Source organism: Salmo salar, chromosome 09 (genome assembly GCF_965601325.2).
Source record: "Salmo salar chromosome 09, fSalSal1, whole genome shotgun sequence".
Classification (NCBI taxonomy): Eukaryota; Metazoa; Chordata; class Actinopteri; order Salmoniformes; family Salmonidae; genus Salmo; species Salmo salar.
Genome location: NC_138299.1, coordinates 13,511,775 through 13,530,143, shown reverse-complemented (window position 1 = coordinate 13,530,143; position 18,369 = coordinate 13,511,775). Strand labels below are relative to the sequence as shown.

Below are 18,369 nucleotides of genomic sequence, written 5' to 3'. Positions count from 1 at the left end.
ATAATTCTTAAAATTATGGTTATGTATTTTGTCAACGTTTATGATGAGTATTTTTGTAAATTCACCGGACATTTTGAGGTGAATACATTTTCTGAACGTCACGCGCCAATGTAAAATGTTTTTTTTTTATATAAATATGAACTTGATGGAACAAAAAATTGCATGTATTGTCTAACAATGTCCTAGGAGTGTCATCTGATGAAGATCGTCAAAGGTTAGTGCATAATTTTAGCTGGTTTTGTGCTTTTGGACGGCTAACCTTGCTTTGAAAATGGCTGTCCTTGCTAAGAAAATGGCTGTGTTGTTTTTTGCTGTGGTTGTATCCTAACATAATCTAATGTTTTGCTTTTGCTGTAAAGCCTTTTTGAAATCGGACAATGTGGTTAGATTAACGAGTGTCTTATCTTTAAAATGGTGTAAAATAGTTGATTATTTGAGAAAATTGAATTGTGGTATTTTAGTTGGTTTTGTATTTTGCGCCATGCGATCCCATTGGCTGTTGGCTAGGGGTCCCGCTGGCAGAACGGGGTCCCGCTGGCGGAACGTCTAGATGCAAGAGGTTAAAGGGAGTGCTCCTAATCTCAGCTTGTTACCTGTATGAAAGACACCTGTCTACAGAAGCAATCAATCAATCAGATTCCAAACTCTCCACAATGGCCAAGACCAAAGAGCTCCCCAAGGATGTCAGGGACAAGATTGTAGACCTACACAAGGCTGGAATGGGCTACAAGACCATCACCAAGCAGCTGGTGAGAAGGTGACAACAGTTGGTGCGATTATTCGCAAATGGAAGAAACACAAAAGAACTGTCAATCTCCCTCGGCCTGGGGCTCTATGCAAGATCTCACCTCGGGGGGTTGCAATGATCATGAGAACGGTGAGGAATCAGCCCAGAACTACACGGGAGGATCTTGTCAATGATCTCAAAGCAGCTGGGACCATAGTCACCAAGAAAACAATTGGTAACACACTACGCCGTGAAGGACTGAAATCCTGCAGCGCCCGCAAGGTCCCCCTGCTCAAGAAAGCACATATACATGCCCGTCTGAAGTTTGCCAATGAACATCTGAATGATTCAGAGGACAACTGGTGAAAGTGTTGTGGTCAGATGAGACCAAAATGGAGCTCTTTGGCATCAACTCAACTCGCCGTGTTTGGAGGAGGAGGAATGCTGCTTATGACCCCAAGAACACCATCTCCACCATCAAACATGGAGGTGGAAACCTTATGCTTTGGGGGTGTTTTTCTGCTAAGGGGACAGGACAACTTCACCGCATCAAAGGGACGATGGACGGGGCCCATGTACCGTCAAATCTTGGGTGAGAACATCCTTCCCTCAGCCAGGGCATTGAAAATGGGTTGTGGATGGGTATTCCAGCATGACAATGACCCAAAACACACGGCTAAGGCAACAAAGGAGTGGCTCAAGAAGAAGCACATTAAGGTCCTGGAGTGGCCTAACCAGTCTCCAGACCTTAATCCCATAGAAAATCTGTGGAGGGAGCTGAAGGTTCGAGTTGCCAAACGTCAGCCTCGAAACCTTAATGACTTGGAGAAGATCTGCAAAGAGGAGTGGGACAAAATCCCTCCTGAGATGTGTGCAAACATGGTGGCCAACTACAAGAAACGTCTGATCTCTGTGATTGCCAACAAGGGTTTTGCCACCAAGTACTAAGTCATGTTTTGCAGAGGGGTCAAATACTTATTTCCCTCATTAAAATGCAAATCATTTTATAAAATTTTTGACATGCGTTTTTCTGGATTTTGTTGTTGTTATTCTGTCTCTCACTGTTCAAATAAACCCACCATTAAAATTATAGACTGATCATTTCCGTGTAAGTGGGCAAATGTACAAAATCAGCAGGGGATCAAATACTTTTTCCCCCCCACTGTGTGTGTGTGTGTGATTGAGAGATATATATTTTTTTTTCACAGAGCTGAAACCAAGCAGGACATGAATGCAATGTTTTTAAATTTGGCCACTGGAGCAGCTGTAAGTTCTTCCTAGCGGAGTCCTCACAAGGGGAACCCTTACCTGTATGTTCCATGGCTTCCACTGGTTCAATTGGTGCAGTGGGTTGTGATTCATCCTCTTGAGTCTCTTCCTCTACCACTATCACCACCACCTCTGGCTGCTCTGCAGTCTCCACCGCAGGCTCATGGTTGGGCTTCTCTTTCTGGTCAAGGTTCAGTTCCTCAAACACTTCCGTGTCTGGAGTCCGTTCTACTTCCTGTGTGAGCCTTGGTTCCACTACAATTTCCTCATCCTGTTTAGCCTCAGGTTCTTCTTGTTTGGGGTTAACCTCCATCTCCTCTACTTCCTGGTCTGACTCCTGATCTACAGCCACTTCCTCTTGGCTGTTGACTGCCTCTTCCTTTACTTCCTGGTCTTCTTCCTGCCCTTCCTCCACAGACTGGAGGAGAGTTGGCTCATTGGCTGTTGCAGGCTGCACTTCCACCTGTGGGGGCTGGACTTCTGGTACTGCTGGAGTTTTGAGGTTAACCACCACTTCCTCTTCGTCTACGACTTCATTGGCTGGCTGTTTAAGCACCTCCTCCCTCTCCAGGTCTTCAGGGAGAGGTGCATCATGGAACTCAAGGGTGGTGTCTATTGATAGGACAGAGGCCTGGCTCGTTTCCAGGCCCAGGCTGAGTCGTCCTGGCAACGTGGTTACAACAACGACCTCTTGGCCAGAGGAGCCACTCTCAGAGTCTCCTTTCTCTGGTGAGGGCTTGCAGACCGGTGGTGGCAAGAACTTCACATGTGTCACCTTCACCTCACCCTTCTCTGACTCTCCATCATCATCCTCATCAGCAGCAGCTGTAGGGTGTGATGTCCAGGCCATCAGTCCAGCCTTGGGCAGTGGGGAGCCTCTGGTCAGCAAACTAATTTCATTCTCTGTTGCGATCTGTATAAAATAACAGAAATCATTAACCTGTTAGGGCTAGGGGGCAGCATTTGCACGTCTGGATAAAAAAAATGTACCCGATTTAATCTGGTTACTAATCCTACCCAGTAACTAGAATATGCATATACTTATTATATATGGATAGAAAACACTCTAAAGTTTCCAAAACTGTTTGAATGGTGTCTGTGAGTATAACAGAACTCATTTGGCAGGCAAAACCCTGAGACATTTTCTGACAGGAAGTGGATACCTGATGTGTTGTATTGACTTTAAACCTATCCCATTGAAAAACACAGGGGCTGAGGAATATTTTGGCACTTCCTATTGCTTCCACTAGATGTCACCAGCCTTTACAAAGTGTTTTGAGTCTTCTGGAGGGAGATCTGACCGAACAAGAGCCATGGAACGATGATGTCCCATTAGACACCTGGCGCGCGAGTTCATGTTGGGTACCCTCGTTCCAATACGTTATAAAAGAGTATGCATTCGTCCACCTTGAATATTATTCATGTTCTGGTTAAAAAAGGCCCTAATGATTTATGCTATACAACGTTTGACATGTTTGAACGAACGTAAATATATTTTTTCCCCTCGTTCATGACGAGAAGTCCGGCTGGCTTAGATCATGTGCTAACAAGACGGAGATTTTTGGACATAAATGATGAGCTTTTTTGAACAAAACTACATTCGTTATGGACCTGTGATACCTGGAAGTGACATCTGATGAAGAGAATCAAAGGTAATGGATTATTTACATAGTATTTTCAATTTTAGATCTCCCCAACATGACGTCTAGTCTGTATCGCAACGCGTATTTTTCTGGGCGCAGTGCTCAGATTATTGCAAAGTGTGATTTCCCAGTAAGGTTATTTTTAAATCTGGCAAGTTGATTGCGTTCAAGAGATGTAAATCTATAATTCTTTAAATGACAATATAATATTTTACCAATGTTTTCTAATTTTAATTATTTAATTTGTGACGCTGACTTGACTGCCGGTTATTGGAGGGAAACGATTTCCTCAACATCAATGCCATAGTAAAACGCTGTTTTTGGATATAAATATGAACTTGATAGAACTAAAAATGCATGCATTGTCTAACATAATGTCCTAGGAGTGTCATCTGATGGAGATTGTAAAAGGTTAGTGCATCATTTTAGCTGGTTTTATGGTTTTGGTGACCCTGTCTTTGACTTGACAAAACATTACACACAACTCTTGTAAATGTACTGTCCTAACATACTCTAAATTTATGCTTTCGCCGTAAAACCTTTTTGAAATTGTAAAACGTGGTTAGATTAAGGAGATGTTTATCTTTCAAATGGTGTAAAATAGTTGTATTTTTGAAAAATTTGAATTTTGACATTTATTTGGATTCAAATTTGCCGCTCTTGAAATGCACCTGCTGTTGATGGAGTGCAGCACGGGTGGGACGCTAGCGTCCCACCTAGCCCATAGAGGTTAACACACACAAGGGATAAGTATCTGAACGGTCCATGTTAGTTTACAAGAAGAAATCTCAAAATTCTAAGGGCGGCAGGTAGCCTAGTGGTTAGAGTGTTGGGCCGGTAACCGAAAGGTTGTTAGATCGAATCCCCGAGCTGACAAGGTAAAAATCTGTCATTCCACCCCTGAACAAGGCAGTTAACCCACTGTTCCTAGGCCGTCATTGTAAATAAGATTTTGTTCTTAACCTCTGGGATAGGGGGCGGTATTTTCACGTCCGGATGAAAAGCGTGCCCAAAGTAAACTGCCTGCTACTCAGGCCCAGAAGCTAGGATATGCATATTATTAGTAGATTTGGATAGAAAACACTCTGAAGTTTCTAAAACTGTTTGAATAATGTCTGTGAGTATAACAGAAATGATTTGGCAGGCGAAACCCCGAGCACAATCCATCCAGGGAAAACATTTGAGGTCAATCTGTTTTCCATTGGTTTTCTATGGCAAGCCCGTTTTAATAGAAATATGCTTGCAGTTCCTATAGCTTCCACTAGACGTCAACAGTCTTCAAAAATTGGTTGATGTTTTTCTTTTGAGAAATGAAGAAGTAGCCATTTCCTTTCTGGGTGTATAGCCAGGTGGACTGTTTTGTTTGGGGCGGGTGACCTGAAGCTCACTCCACTTTCATTTTATCCGGTCTTAAATTGTATCGATTATTTACGTTTTAAAATACCTAAAGTTGGATTAGGAAAGTTATTTGAAATGTTTGGATAAAGTTTACAGGTAACTTATTAGATATTTTGTAGTCATGCTGGGCGACTTGGAACCGGTGTTTTTCTGAATCAAACACGCCAAATAAATTGACATTTGAGATATAACGACGGAATTCATTGAACAAAAGGACCATTTCTGATGTTTATGGGACATATTGCAGTGCCAACAGAAGAAGCTCTTCAAATGTAAGGCATGAATTATAACGTTACTTCTGAATTTTGTGTCGCGCCTGGCGGGTTGAAATACGATTGTCATGTGTTTGTTTGATGGGGTGCTGTCCTCAGATAATCGCATGGTTTGCTTTCGCCGTAAAGCCTTTTTGAAATCTGACACGGTGGCTAGATTAACAAGAAGTTAAGCTTTAATTTGGTGTATTGCACTTGTGAATGTATGAAAGTTAAATATTTAAAATCATTTTTGGGGAATTTCGCGCTACGCAATTTCACCGGATGCTGTCAAATCGATCCCGCAAACGGGATTTGATCCATAAGAAGTTTTAACTGACTTGCCTAGTTGAATAAAGGTTAAATCATTTATTTTTATGTTGCTAAATGAGTCCCAGTGGTCTGGGTGTCTTACCCCATTGCTCCAGCGGCGGGGGCCTTTCTCTGACATGGCTGTCTCCTTGATGAAGGTGATGCGGCTCTCCTTAGGGTGCGGCGGGGGGGTGATAGTGCGCCCAGGGGAGGCAGTGGGGGTGGCCATGGGGCGCAAGCTGCTCCTCAGGATGGATTGGGGGGTGAAGGCCGAGAACACGGGGCCGGATGCCGCCAGCGCTCGCGCTCGCTACGAAAAGAGAACACAACCATGCAGACAGTGGCGTTCAAACACAAAAAAAAAATCAAGATGGAGGAAATGTTACAATGGTATCCGACTGCAGCAGGCAAGCTCATGTCTCAGGCACAGTGGTATCCCAGACCATGTGACTTCTTGTTGGAGTTCATTTCCAACCTAGCTTGAAAATCCTAAAACAAGGGTGTGTCGGGTCACCCCCGTTCCAGTGAGCCTCAACAGCACCTTGGAATGGATGTGAGAGCCCGTGTGACAGTGGTGACGGTCGACGCCCTTCCCCTTGGTCGGTGTCTCACCTTGACCACCTGTGGGGTCTGCAGCAGACTAAGCTCGGGGGCCTTGTTGATGCTTTTTGGGGGGTTCCAGGAGGTGGCCGACCTGGGGGGCGTCAGCAGTGGCCGTGAGCCCTCCGGGGGAGTGGTCTGAGAGGAGGGGTGCACCACCAGTTCTAGCAGCCTGGGGGTAGGAAGAGGAAGTTAAGAACATGTCAGATGTATCAAAACCATCACGTCAAAGCCCTCGATAGAAAAGAGCATCTTCCATACAAGCACACACTTGAGAAACATGTACATAACGAGAACTTCCACCCACATCTCCCATTGACATCAATGTATGATTTATTAGACGCAAACATTTCAAGTTTGGGGTTTGGCCCCGTGTCGTACCTGGACTTCCTCTTGGAGGTCATGGTGATGGGCATGCCCACGAAGGCCTCGGGCAGATCCCGGGAGGGGAACAGGGGGCTGGGACACAGTACCGCTGCTGCACCGGGGCTGGGTGGTGTGGAGAGTGGACAACCATTCAATGAACAGAGATACAAAACTAGTGATGGAAAACCCCATCTCCACCACTTACCATTCACATCTTAGTCAGAGCCAAAGTAAAAAGGATAGGGGTGGGTTTGGTCCAAGAACGAGCGATCTCACCTCTTGAATGGGGAGGACTGGGGTGTGGGGTTCCCTCCCACCCACACCTCCTCGATCTTCGACATGACATTGTGGATGAACGCGGCTCTGGTCAGCACGTTCTCATTGGCCGACCGCTTGGCGATGGTCGACAGCGGCTGTGGTCGCGACACTGTAGGAAGAACACACGAGGAAGTCAAGGGTCACGCAAAAACATGCAACATCCATTTTATACAAAAGGAATCAATGCATCCAAAACAGATGCTTAACCTGTTGGGTCTAGGGGGCAGCATTTGCACGTCTGGATAAAAAAAATGTACCCGATTTAATCTGGTTACTAATCCTACCCAGTAACTAGAATATGCATATACTTATTATATATGGATAGAAAACACTCTAAAGTTTCCAAAACTGTTTGAATGGTGTCTGTGAGTATAACAGAACTCATTTGGCAGGCAAAACCCTGAGACATTTTCTGACAGGAAGTGGATACCTGATGTGTTGTATTGACTTTAAACCTATCCCATTGAAAAACACAGGGGTTTAGGAATATTTTGGCACTTCCTATTGCTTCCACTAGATGTCACCAGCCTTTACAAAGTGTTTTGAGTCTTCTGGAGGGAGATCTGACCGAACAAGAGCCATGGAACGGTGATGTCCCATTAGACACCTGGCGCGCTAGTTCATGTTGGGTACCCTCGTTCCAATACGTTATAAAAGAGTATGCATTCGTCCACCTTGAATATTATTCATGTTCTGGTTAAAAAAGGCCCTAATGATTTATGCTATACAACGTTTGACATGTTTGAACGAACGGAAATATATTTTTCCCCCTCGTTCATGACGAGAAGTCCGGCTGGCTTACATCATGTGCTAACGAGACGGAGATTTTTGGACATAAATGATGAGCTTTTTTGAACAAAACTACATTCGTTATGGACCTGTGATACCTGGAAGTGACATCTGATGAAGAGAATCAAAGGTAATGGATTATTTACATAGTATTTTCGATTTTAGATCTCCCCAACATGACGTCTAGTCTGTATCGCAACGCGTATTTTTCTGGGCGCAGTGCTCAGATTATTGCAAAGTGTGATTTCCCAGTAAGGTTATTTTTAAATCTGGCAAGTTGATTGCGTTCAAGAGTTGTAAATCTATAATTCTTTAAATGACAATATAATATTTTACCAATGTTTTCTAATTTTAATTATTTAATTTCTGACGCTGACTTGACTGCCGGTTATTGGAGGGAAACGATTTCCTCAACATCAATGCCATAGTAAAACGCTGTTTTTGTATATAAATATGAACTTGATAGAACTAAAAATGCATGCATTGTCTAACATAATGTCCTAGGAGTGTCATCTGATGGAGATTGTAAAAGGTTAGTGCATCATTTTAGCTGGTTTTATGGTTTTGGTGACCCTGTCTTTGACTTGACAAAACATTACACACAACTCTTGTAAATGTACTGTCCTAACATACTCTAAATTTATGCTTTCGCCGTAAAACCTTTTTGAAATCGTAAAACGTGGTTAGATTAAGGAGATGTTTATCTTTCAAATGGTGTAACATAGTTGTATTTTTGAAAAATTTGAATTTTGACATTTATTTGGATTCAAATTTGCCGCTCTTGAAATGCACCTGCTGTTGATGGAGTGCACCACGGGTGGCACGCTAGCGTCCCACCTAGCCCCAAGAGGTTAAGGTCATAGTTCGTTCCACAGAATAGAACGCTGTGACAAACACACGTGTTCCAATCCAATTCACTTGATGGTTGAATCCGAACAAAAGTACCACCAACATCCAAGTCAAGCGTATTCTAGTCTGTTGAACACTGAAAGTGTGTGTACAGAGTAGTTAACGAGAAGCTAGAAGTTGGGTGAGATCCCGTACCCTGTCTGAGGATGGTGGAGGGGTGATGGTACGGCTTAGACCTCTCTGTGGCCAGCTTCCTCTGGACCCGAGGGAGAACTTTCCCGTACTGGTCCAGGATAGAGTTCCTCGTGTGGGTTCTCTCCTTCAACTTGGGATCCCTCTCATTCTGGAGAACCGATATATGAACGGAATGGAAACATACAGAAACACCGCACAATAACGCAACCGTCGTCTCAACACAACCGTAACCCATGTGGGCGTTACTTGATTTACTTATTTCTAACACTTGTATTGTTCTCGTTCCAACTTTTTACAGCATTTGTAGTTGTATATTTGAGCACGATGAAGTGGATTAATGAGTTAGACTTACTTGAAGTTTATTCAATGTAAATGTGTACGTACCACCATGTTCATCTTGAGGGTGTGGTTGAGCTGCAGGGCGGGGACGTAGTTGGCCTGCTGCAGGTAGTGCACCATCAGAAGCTCTCTGTTCTGAAGACCCCCTGTACCCTGTAGGAACCTCTCCAAGCACTCCTATACACACACACACACACACACACACACACACACACACACACACTTCAAGGACGGGATAGGGACAACGTCTAAACACAATAAGTCTTTATTTTTATTTTTATGATGAGCATTCCACGAGCAACGCCAGGGTTCTGGGTTTGAGTCGCACTGAGGCCACCAATACCAAAATGTATGCACTCACTGTTGTAAGTCACTTTGGATACAAGCGTCCACTAAATGGCATAATATACTGCTAAAAAAAATAAAGGGAACACTTAAACAACACAATGTAACTCCAAGTCAATCACACTTCTGTGAAATCAAACTGTCCACTTAGGAAGCAACACTAATTGACAATAAATTTCACATGCTGTTGTGCAAATGGAATAGACAACAGGTGGAAATTATAGCCAATAAGCAAGACACCCCCAATAAAGGAGTGGTTCAGCAGGTGGTGACCACAGACCACTTCTCAGTTCCTATGCTTCCTGGCTGATGTTTTGGTCACTTTTGAATGCTGGCGGTGCTTTCACTCTAGTGGTAGCATGAGACGGAGTCTACAACCCACACAAGTGGCTCAGGTAATGCAGCTCATCCAGGATGGCACATCAATGTAAGCTGTGGCAAGAAGGTTTGCTGTGTCTGTCAGCGTAGTGTCCAGAGCATGGAGGTGCTACCAGGAGACAGGCCAGTACATCAGGAGACGTGGAGGAGGCCGTAGGAGGGCAACAACCCAGCAGCAGGACCGCTACCTCCGCCTTTGTGCAAGGAGGAGCAGGAGGAGCACTGCCAGAGCCCTGCAAAATGACCTCCAGCAGGCCACAAATGTGCATGTGTCTGCTCAAACGGTCAGAAACAGACTCCATGAGGGTGGTATGAGGGCCCGACGTCCACAGGTGGGGGTTGTGCTTACAGCCCAACACCGTGCAGGACGTTTGGCATTTGTCAGAGAACACCAAGATTGGCAAATTCCCCACTAGCGCCCTGTGCTCTTCACAGATGAAAGCAGGTTCACACTGAGCATGTGACAGACGTGACAGAGTCTGGAGACGCCGTGGAGAACGTTCTGCTGCCTGCAACATCCTCCAGCATGATCGGTTTGGCGGTGGGTCAGTCATGGTGTGGGGTGGCATTTCTTTGGGGTGCTGCACAGCCCTCCATGTGCTCGCCAGAGGTAGCCTGACTGCCATTAGGTACCGAGATGAGATCCTCAGACCCCTTGTGAGACCATATGCTGGTGCAGTTGGCCCTGGGTTCCTCCTAATGCAAGACAATGCTAGACCTCATGTGGCTGGAGTGTGTCAGCAGTTCCTGCAAGAGGAAGGCATTGATGCTATGGACTGGCCCGCCCGTTCCCCAGACCTGAATCCAATTGAGCACATCTGGGACATCATGTCTGGCTCCATCCACCAACGCCACGTTGCACCACAGACTGTCCAAGAGTTGGCGGATGCTTTAGTCCAGGTCTGGGAGGAGATCCCTCAGGAGACCATCCGCCACCTCATCAGGAGCATGCCCAGGCGTTGTAGGGAGGTCATACAGGCACGTGGAGGCCACACACACTACTGAGCCTCATTTTGACTTGTTTTAAGGACATTACATCAAAGTTGGATCAGCCTGTAGTGTGGTTTTCCACTTTAATTTTGAGTGTGACTCCAAATCCAGACCTCCATGGGTTGATAAATTGGATTTCCATTGATTATTTTTGTGTGATTTTGTTGTCAGCACATTCAACTATGTAAAGAAAAAAGTATTTAATAAGATTATTTATTTCATTCAGATCTAGGATGTGTTGTTTAAGTGTTCCCTTTAATTTTTTGAGCAGTGTATATTGCATTATATATTTAGGAAATATACACTGAACAAAAATATAAATGCAACATGTAAAAGTGTTGGTTCCGTTTCATGAGCTGAAATAAAATATAATCCATCTACCTGACAGGTGTGGCATATCAAGAAGCTGATTAAACGGCATGATCATTACACAGGTGCACCTTGTGCTGGGGACAATAAAAGCCCACTCTAAAATGTGCAGTTTTGTCAAACAACACACTGCCAAAGATGTCTCAAGTTTTTAGGGAGCATGCAATTGGCATGCTGACTGAAGGAATGTCCACCAGAGATGCTGCCAGAAAATGTCATGTTCATTTCTCTACCATAAGCTGCCTCCAACGTCGTTTCAGAAAATTTGGCAGTATGTCCATCCTTACAACAATTTGGCAGTATGTCCATCCTTACAACAGCAGACCATGTGTGTGGTGTTGTGTGGGCGAGCGATTTGCTGATGTCACCGTTGTAAACAGAGTGCCCCATGGTGGAGGTGGGGTTATGGTATGGGCAGTCATAAGCTACTGACAATGAACACAATTGATCTTGAGGCCCATTGTTGTGCCCTTCATCCGCCGCCATCACCTCATGCTTCAGCGTGATAATGCACAGCCCCATGTCGCAAGGATCTGTACATAATTCCTGGAAGCTGAAAATGTCCCAGTTCCTCCATGGCCTGCATAGTCACCAGACATGTCACCCATTGAGCATGTGTGGGATGCTCTGGATCGACAGCATGTTCCAGTTCCCGTCAATATCCAGCAACTTCGCACAGCCATTGAAAAGGAGTGGGACAACACTCCACAGGCCACAATCAACAGCCTGAACAACTTAACGTGAAGGAGATGTGTCACGCTGCATGAGGCAAATGGTGGTCACACCAGATACTGACTGGTTTTCTGATCCACGCACCTACTTTTTATTTCATATCTGTATTCCCAGTCATGTGAAATCCATAGATGAGGGCCTAATGAATTTATTTCAATTGACTGATTTCCTTATGAAGTAACTCAGTAAAATCTTAGAAATTGTTGCATTTACATTTTTTGTTCAGTATAATTTAGCTTCCTGGTTTCAGTCACCCTGTCAGAAAGGAAACCCGGGGGAACATGGCATAGTACCTGTTCAGTGAGGCCCAGGGGCAGTTTGAGCAGCTCCTTCATGAGACCCAGATCCTGACAGGTCTCGTAGAGGAACCGTAACAACACCTCCTCGTTCAGACGGTTGGAGTGCTGCCTCAGCAAGGCCCACGCCTCCACCAGACACCTACACACATGGAGGGGAGGAGGAGAGATCACACACACGTTTATGTTATCCAAACTCACAACGCAGTCACTGTTGGCAAGGATGCCAGGAAACACACCCCCACCTGTTGTGTAGCAACACGGAGAGACAGAGTTGGGCCTGAGCAGTGGAGGAGAGAGGGGGCTTCATGACGTGGAGGTAGCGTAGGGCGACTCCGTGTTGCCCCTGGCACATTAGAGCCTGCAGGACGCGGTCGTGCTGCCAGCCCCACAGGGTCGGGGAGGTGGCCGGGTGCAGCAGAAGCTCCAGGGAGTTCTGGAAGGGTCAAAGGGAGGACTGTTTTAGCACGACCAACTAATCAGTCTAGGAAATATAACAATATATGCATTAAGACTACCTGCCCTTTCCATGACATAATACTGACCAGGTGAAAGACACGATTCCTTATTTATCTCCCTTATTAAATCCGCTTCAAAATCAGACTAGATGAAGGGGAGGAGACAGGTTAAAGAAGGATTTTTAACTTCACTAGGGTAGGGGGCAGCATTTGGAATTTTGGATGAAAAGCGTTCCCAAATTAAACTGCCTGCTACTCGGGCCCAGAAGGTAGGATATCCATATTATTAGTAGATTTGGATAGAAACCACTCTGAAGTTCCTAAAACTGTTTGAATTATGTCTGTGTGTATAACAGAACTCATATGGCAGGCAAAAACCTGAGAAAAATCCAACCAGGAAGTGTGGAAATCTGAGGTTTGTAGTTTTTCAAGTGATTGCCTATACAGTATACAGTGACTTAGGGTTCATTTTGCACTTCCTAAGGCTTCCACTAGATGTCAGTCTTTAGAACGCTGTTTCATGCTTCTACTGTGAATGGGGCGAAAATAAGAGGTCTAGGAATCAGATGACTGAGAAAATGACATGAGCTCAGTGGCGCGCACTCCCGTGAGAGTTAGCCGTGTTCCTTTTCTTTTTTGAAGACATTGGAATCGTCCGGTTGGAATATTATGGAAGATTTATGTTAAACATTCTAAAGATTGATGCTATACATCGTTTGACATTTCTACAAACGTAAATCTAACTTTTTGACTTTTTGTCATGACATTTTGCGCGCGCTTCCTGCATTTGGAGTAGTGGACTGAACGCGAGAACAAAAAGGAGGTATTTGGACAAATGATGGACTTTATCGAACAAAACAAACATTTGTAGACCTGGGAGTGCATTCTGATGAAGATCTCCAAAGGTTAGTGAATATTTATAATGCCATTTCTGATTTTAGTTGACTCCAAAATGCCGGGTATCTGTATTGCTTGTTGTTGTTGTCTGATCGCTGTACTCAGATTATTGCAAAGTGTGCTTTCGCCGTAAAACTTTTGAAATCTGACAGCGGTTGCATTAAGGAGAAGTTTCTTTAATTCTTTGAATAACAGTTTTTTATTTTATCAACGTTTATGATGAGTATTTCTGTAAATCGATGTGCTCATTCACCGGAAGTTTTTTGAGGCAAAACATTTCTGAACATTACACACCAATGTAAAATGGGGTTTTTGGATATAAATATGAACATTATCGAGCAAAACATACATGTATTGTGTAACATGAAGTCCTATGAGTGCCATCTGATGAAGATCAAAGGTTAGTGCTTAATTTTAGCTGTATTTCTGGTTTTTGTGACGCCTCTCCTTGCTTGGAAAATGGCTGTGTGGTTTTTCTTGTTTAGGCACTGCCCTAACAATCTAATGCAATGCTTTCGCCGTAAAGCCTTTTTGAAATCGGACACTGGTTAGATTAATGAGAAGTTTATCTTTAAAATGGTGTATAATAGTTGTATGTTTGAGAAATCTGAATTATGAGATATGTTGTTTTGAATTTGGCGCCCTGCTATTTCACTGGCTGTTGGCGAGTGTCCCGCGGGTGGGACGCTAGCGTCCCACATACCCTAGTGAGGTTAAGCCTTGAGAGATGGATTGTGTATGTGTGCCATTCAGAGGATGAATGGGCAAGACAGAAGACGGGTAAGTAGGTGCCAGGCACACCGATTTGTTTTAAGTCCTGCAACGCTGCTGGGTTTTTCACGCTCAACAGTTTCTCCGTGTGTATCAAGAATGGTCCACCACCCAAAGGACATCCAGCAAACTTGACAACTGTGGGAGGCATTGGAGTCAATATAAGCCAGCATCCCTGTGGAACGCTTTCGACATCTTGTCCCGACGAATTAAGGCTGTTCTGAGGGTGAAAAAGGGAGGGAGGAGGGTCCAACTCAATATTCAGAAGGTGTTCCTAATGTTTGGTTTACTCTGTGTACATGACAAATTCCACATGGGAGTGTATGACAATGCTCATTAATTGTTGTGTGTGTGTGGTGTGTGTGTGTACCTGGTGGTCGTGGTGGTCCAGCAGCCAGAGGCCCTGCACCAGCTTGACCAGGCCGATGGGGATTGCGAAGGCATTGGGGAAGGACTCCACAGACGCCCCGCTCTTGTTAGAGAAGTACATCACATCCAGCAGCAGGTAGATCACCTGGGGGAGGGGTTAAGGCTCAAACACACAGAATGGAGGGGTGTTGTGTCTCACTATTTGGTGTGTGTGCGTGCGTGCATGTGTGGTGATTCTAGCACCTGGACATTCTAGGTGCTAGAATGTGGGTTAGGAGTGTAAGGACTGGACAAATCAAACCAACACCCGGATATGAATATGTGGTCAAATAAGATGGACGGTGGGAAACAGAGTAGATCAGGATACGATGGCGTGCTTAGCAGTTTCATCAATGTTTTCCAGGAGATAAATATCAAGCAGGCCCTGTGGACGGCAGAGAGAAGATGAACATCAACAAAACCTGCGTTTGTTTTAGCTTTGGTCACATTTCCACATCGGAATGTAAATTCCATGGCATCAGTCAAAGCGTCGGCTCAAGGTGGGATTGTGATAATTTTTGGGCTGTGAGTGAGTGAGAATGTGTAGGTACCAAATGCTTACGTGTAGCGTAGGGGGCGGATACTGTCCCGTCCCACCCTCATCTCGTTTCCACAGGTCAACCAAACGAGCCCCGCATTGGGCGACCAAGCCGTCAATCATCAGGCAATCTGCACACCACTTCCCCCTGAGCAGACGCAGGTGGTTAATTCGGAAGAGCTTTCCAGAACAGTCTAATTCGCAGCATTGCTTAGAACACAAAGACTGTTCACACTAATATCACAGACAGAATCATCTTCATATCCAATATTACTGTACATAACAAAATAACTGAAGTTAAACTTTTCCAGTCTTGGGTCGAGGTGTTTTACTGTTACTTCTGAACCAGCTCTTTGCAGGTAAACGGCCTGATGTGAACAGCACTCACTTGGCCAGTTGCTGCAGCTCCTCTCTGCGGACGGTGTAGTAGTTCTGGATAACTGAGTAGCTGTAGAACGGCCTGGAAATCTGCACAGCGTCCTCATCTGGATGGGGGGGGGGGGGGGGGGGGCAATTACCACTTACCAGTGGACATCTCTAGGGCTGCATCTGAAACGGTGCCCTTTAACCTATGAAGGCCACTACTTTTGGTGTACATGATGAAAGTGGTCTGAAGACTAGTCTCCAAAAAGGGTTCCCTGGAATATGGTCTGACCTCAACACGACAGATGTTTGAATTGCTACAGCACACGGTCTTACCGGAGCCCTCAGGCAGGAGACCGGTCCGACAGAACCATAGGACCACCCGTGCGTACTGGGAGATGAGGCTGGACACCAGGTTCTTATTGAGGAGTCCCAGCAAACCTGTACACAGAAAATCCCTATGATGCCCAACTCTGACACCTCATGACGTGTGAATGTGTTGAGGAGTGGAGGAGTGGAGGCCACCGACACATGCACTTGTGTGCCCCAGTCTCTCCCTCTCGAAATGTTGCTGCTCCGCTTGGTCAACGGCCAGCGCGTCAACGCACCCGCCCAGCTTCCCATTGAATTTCATTTGCCCCCTACAACAGTGCCCCTCGGGCTTTACCTCTCTGAGTGAGTTCCTGTGCCTCGCTCAGCAGACAGTGGAAGATGGTGCTCAGGTTCCCCAGTAGTCTCTGGCTGTGCTGCAGCAGCTGGAGGGTCTGGGGGTCCGTGAAGTTAGACGAGCTGTCAAACAGGGGAGCACCTGGGCAGAGACACGCAGTTAGGAAAGACGGAAGTCAGAAAACACATCCCAAATCTGCTGCGCCAAGAAAAGATTGGAAATCCATAAATGCTTCTAGAATTTTTTTATTTTTTTTAATATCTAAAAACACAGCCACAAGCTGCTACAGTTACCAAGCAAATACGCAGCTGAGAGTTAAATAATCTAATGTAAACCAGTTCCACAAGAGCTGTGTTGACAACCAGTGTCATACTGATCACTGTAGCAGGGAAAGAAAAAGAAAAAAACTCACATATGCCATCCAGCTCTTCCTTGGTGTGAACCACCTTGTCCCAGGCCCACTCCAGAATGTAGCGTAGGTTCACCGCAGAGCCTGGTTGCTCTGTTAAGGCCAAAAATGTTACTTTAGAGAAATCCAATCTAGGGGTACATCTCAATAACCTAAACTAAATAACCCTCATCTACATCTGCACAGATGTGAGTGAACTGGGCTTGGCGAGCAAATTCTGGGCCGGCTTCCACCTGTCCCGTGTCTACCGATCAGTGTATATGTAGTAGAGGAGATGAGGAAAGGAGGCCACCGTGCAGTAATGAGACGCAGCCAGGGTTGATTTAACTAACAGTGTGTCGGTGTGTGTTGTGGTGTCTCACCTTCAGCGGTCCACTGTTTGATACAGCCAGTGATCAGACCCAGGGAGCTGGTCTCTACCGCCGTGGACAAGATGGCGTCCAACTGCTCCTCCTGAGCAGAGAGAGGGAGAGAGTTTGGCCCATTTGCAAAACGACCTTCACCGCAGAGCTTTTCCATGACCTCGTAATGCATCCACGCGGAATTACATAGTTCCTAAACTTTTAGACGCTAGAAAGTTGGTCGAGCAAACAGGAGCGACCTGTGAAAAGAGGCGGTGTCTATACCTGAGAGAGGCTGGAGGGCTGCACGTCGGCCAGGCGAGAGGAGAGCAGGCCGGACATCAGGCAGCGGGAGTAGCCGTTTGAGATGACGTCACTGGAGCAGGAAGCAGCCTTCTTCAGGAAGCTCAGAGTCTGAGACAGGAATCACATTAACTGTCTTTTGCTAAGATGAAATGATACTGTACGGACGAGGATGACGATAGGATGTGTAGCCAATTTGTCGTGACACGCGATAAACATCCATTGTACCTGACAACTAGGGTTAACGCACCTCTTTCTGATAGCCAGAGCAAGTTAGGTGCACGAGGCCAGTGTTGAGCAAACAGGTTGCATCTGTGCCAAGGGAAAAAAACGAATTAGCAAGTTAAAGACATTTACAAAACTGATCTCAAATGGCTCCAAAGACCTACATGCATTTCCAATTACTCAGTGCAACAAATGTCTCTGAACATAGTCCTCTTCTTAACTGAAGCCTTATCCTTCATAAAACATTTTACTGTAAGGGTGTTTATTAAAGCAGGGGTCGGCAACAAGCGGTCCAAAACCTTCCAACGAGTGATTTATTTTGCCCTCCAGATTAAGAAATCTGTTCACAAGAATTCCCACAATATAAAAATGTAATCAGGGTATGAAATATATTTTTTTTTAAAGCAATCTCTTTTTGGGTTTAGTTTTAGTCAATTTGCAGTGTTCACATTATTATAATTATGTTCCGTGCCCCCCCCGACGATCCGCTCCAACAAAATCAGCCCTGAATCTAGTTGCCGACCCCTGGTCTAAAGGCTCTTGCAGCGTGTGGGTATTTATGTGTGTGTGTGTAACTTGCCGAAGTTGTATGTGGTGGGTTTGAAGAACTGTTCTGGTGGGGGGCAGGTGTAGGGCAGGCCACGGCTCAAGCTGCGCTCGTGCACCAGGATGTCCAGCAGGGGACAGGGCGACGTCATCTCCACCACATTGTCCAAAGACCACACGGCAAGGTAGGGACAGCTGCGCAGAGACTCCCCCGTTCTGACACACACAAAATAAACCATTGCTGATTTGCAAATAACTTCACATTGACACCGAACGT

At 45.3% G+C, this 18,369-nt stretch overlaps 1 protein-coding gene across 1 annotated transcript in view; it reads right to left on the bottom strand.

Moving 5' to 3' along the window:
- The window catches only part of LOC106610733 (protein ELYS), a 45,016-nt gene that overhangs the window by 7,021 nt on the left and 19,626 nt on the right, over positions 1 to 18,369 (bottom strand). The window contains exons 10-29 of the mRNA XM_014210254.3: positions 18,127 to 18,308; positions 17,572 to 17,633; positions 17,304 to 17,432; positions 17,040 to 17,130; positions 16,681 to 16,770; positions 16,269 to 16,409; positions 15,938 to 16,042; positions 15,627 to 15,723; positions 15,263 to 15,386; positions 15,029 to 15,085; positions 14,663 to 14,806; positions 12,412 to 12,602; positions 12,164 to 12,308; positions 9,102 to 9,233; positions 8,718 to 8,865; positions 6,843 to 6,993; positions 6,582 to 6,689; positions 6,213 to 6,372; positions 5,704 to 5,910; positions 2,036 to 2,909 (exon numbers count right to left, since the gene is read on the bottom strand). Coding sequence (XP_014065729.2) covers positions 2,036 to 2,909; positions 5,704 to 5,910; positions 6,213 to 6,372; positions 6,582 to 6,689; positions 6,843 to 6,993; positions 8,718 to 8,865; positions 9,102 to 9,233; positions 12,164 to 12,308; positions 12,412 to 12,602; positions 14,663 to 14,806; positions 15,029 to 15,085; positions 15,263 to 15,386; positions 15,627 to 15,723; positions 15,938 to 16,042; positions 16,269 to 16,409; positions 16,681 to 16,770; positions 17,040 to 17,130; positions 17,304 to 17,432; positions 17,572 to 17,633; positions 18,127 to 18,308 — 3,338 coding nt within the window. The remainder of the gene's footprint in view (positions 1 to 2,035; positions 2,910 to 5,703; positions 5,911 to 6,212; positions 6,373 to 6,581; positions 6,690 to 6,842; positions 6,994 to 8,717; positions 8,866 to 9,101; positions 9,234 to 12,163; positions 12,309 to 12,411; positions 12,603 to 14,662; positions 14,807 to 15,028; positions 15,086 to 15,262; positions 15,387 to 15,626; positions 15,724 to 15,937; positions 16,043 to 16,268; positions 16,410 to 16,680; positions 16,771 to 17,039; positions 17,131 to 17,303; positions 17,433 to 17,571; positions 17,634 to 18,126; positions 18,309 to 18,369) is intronic.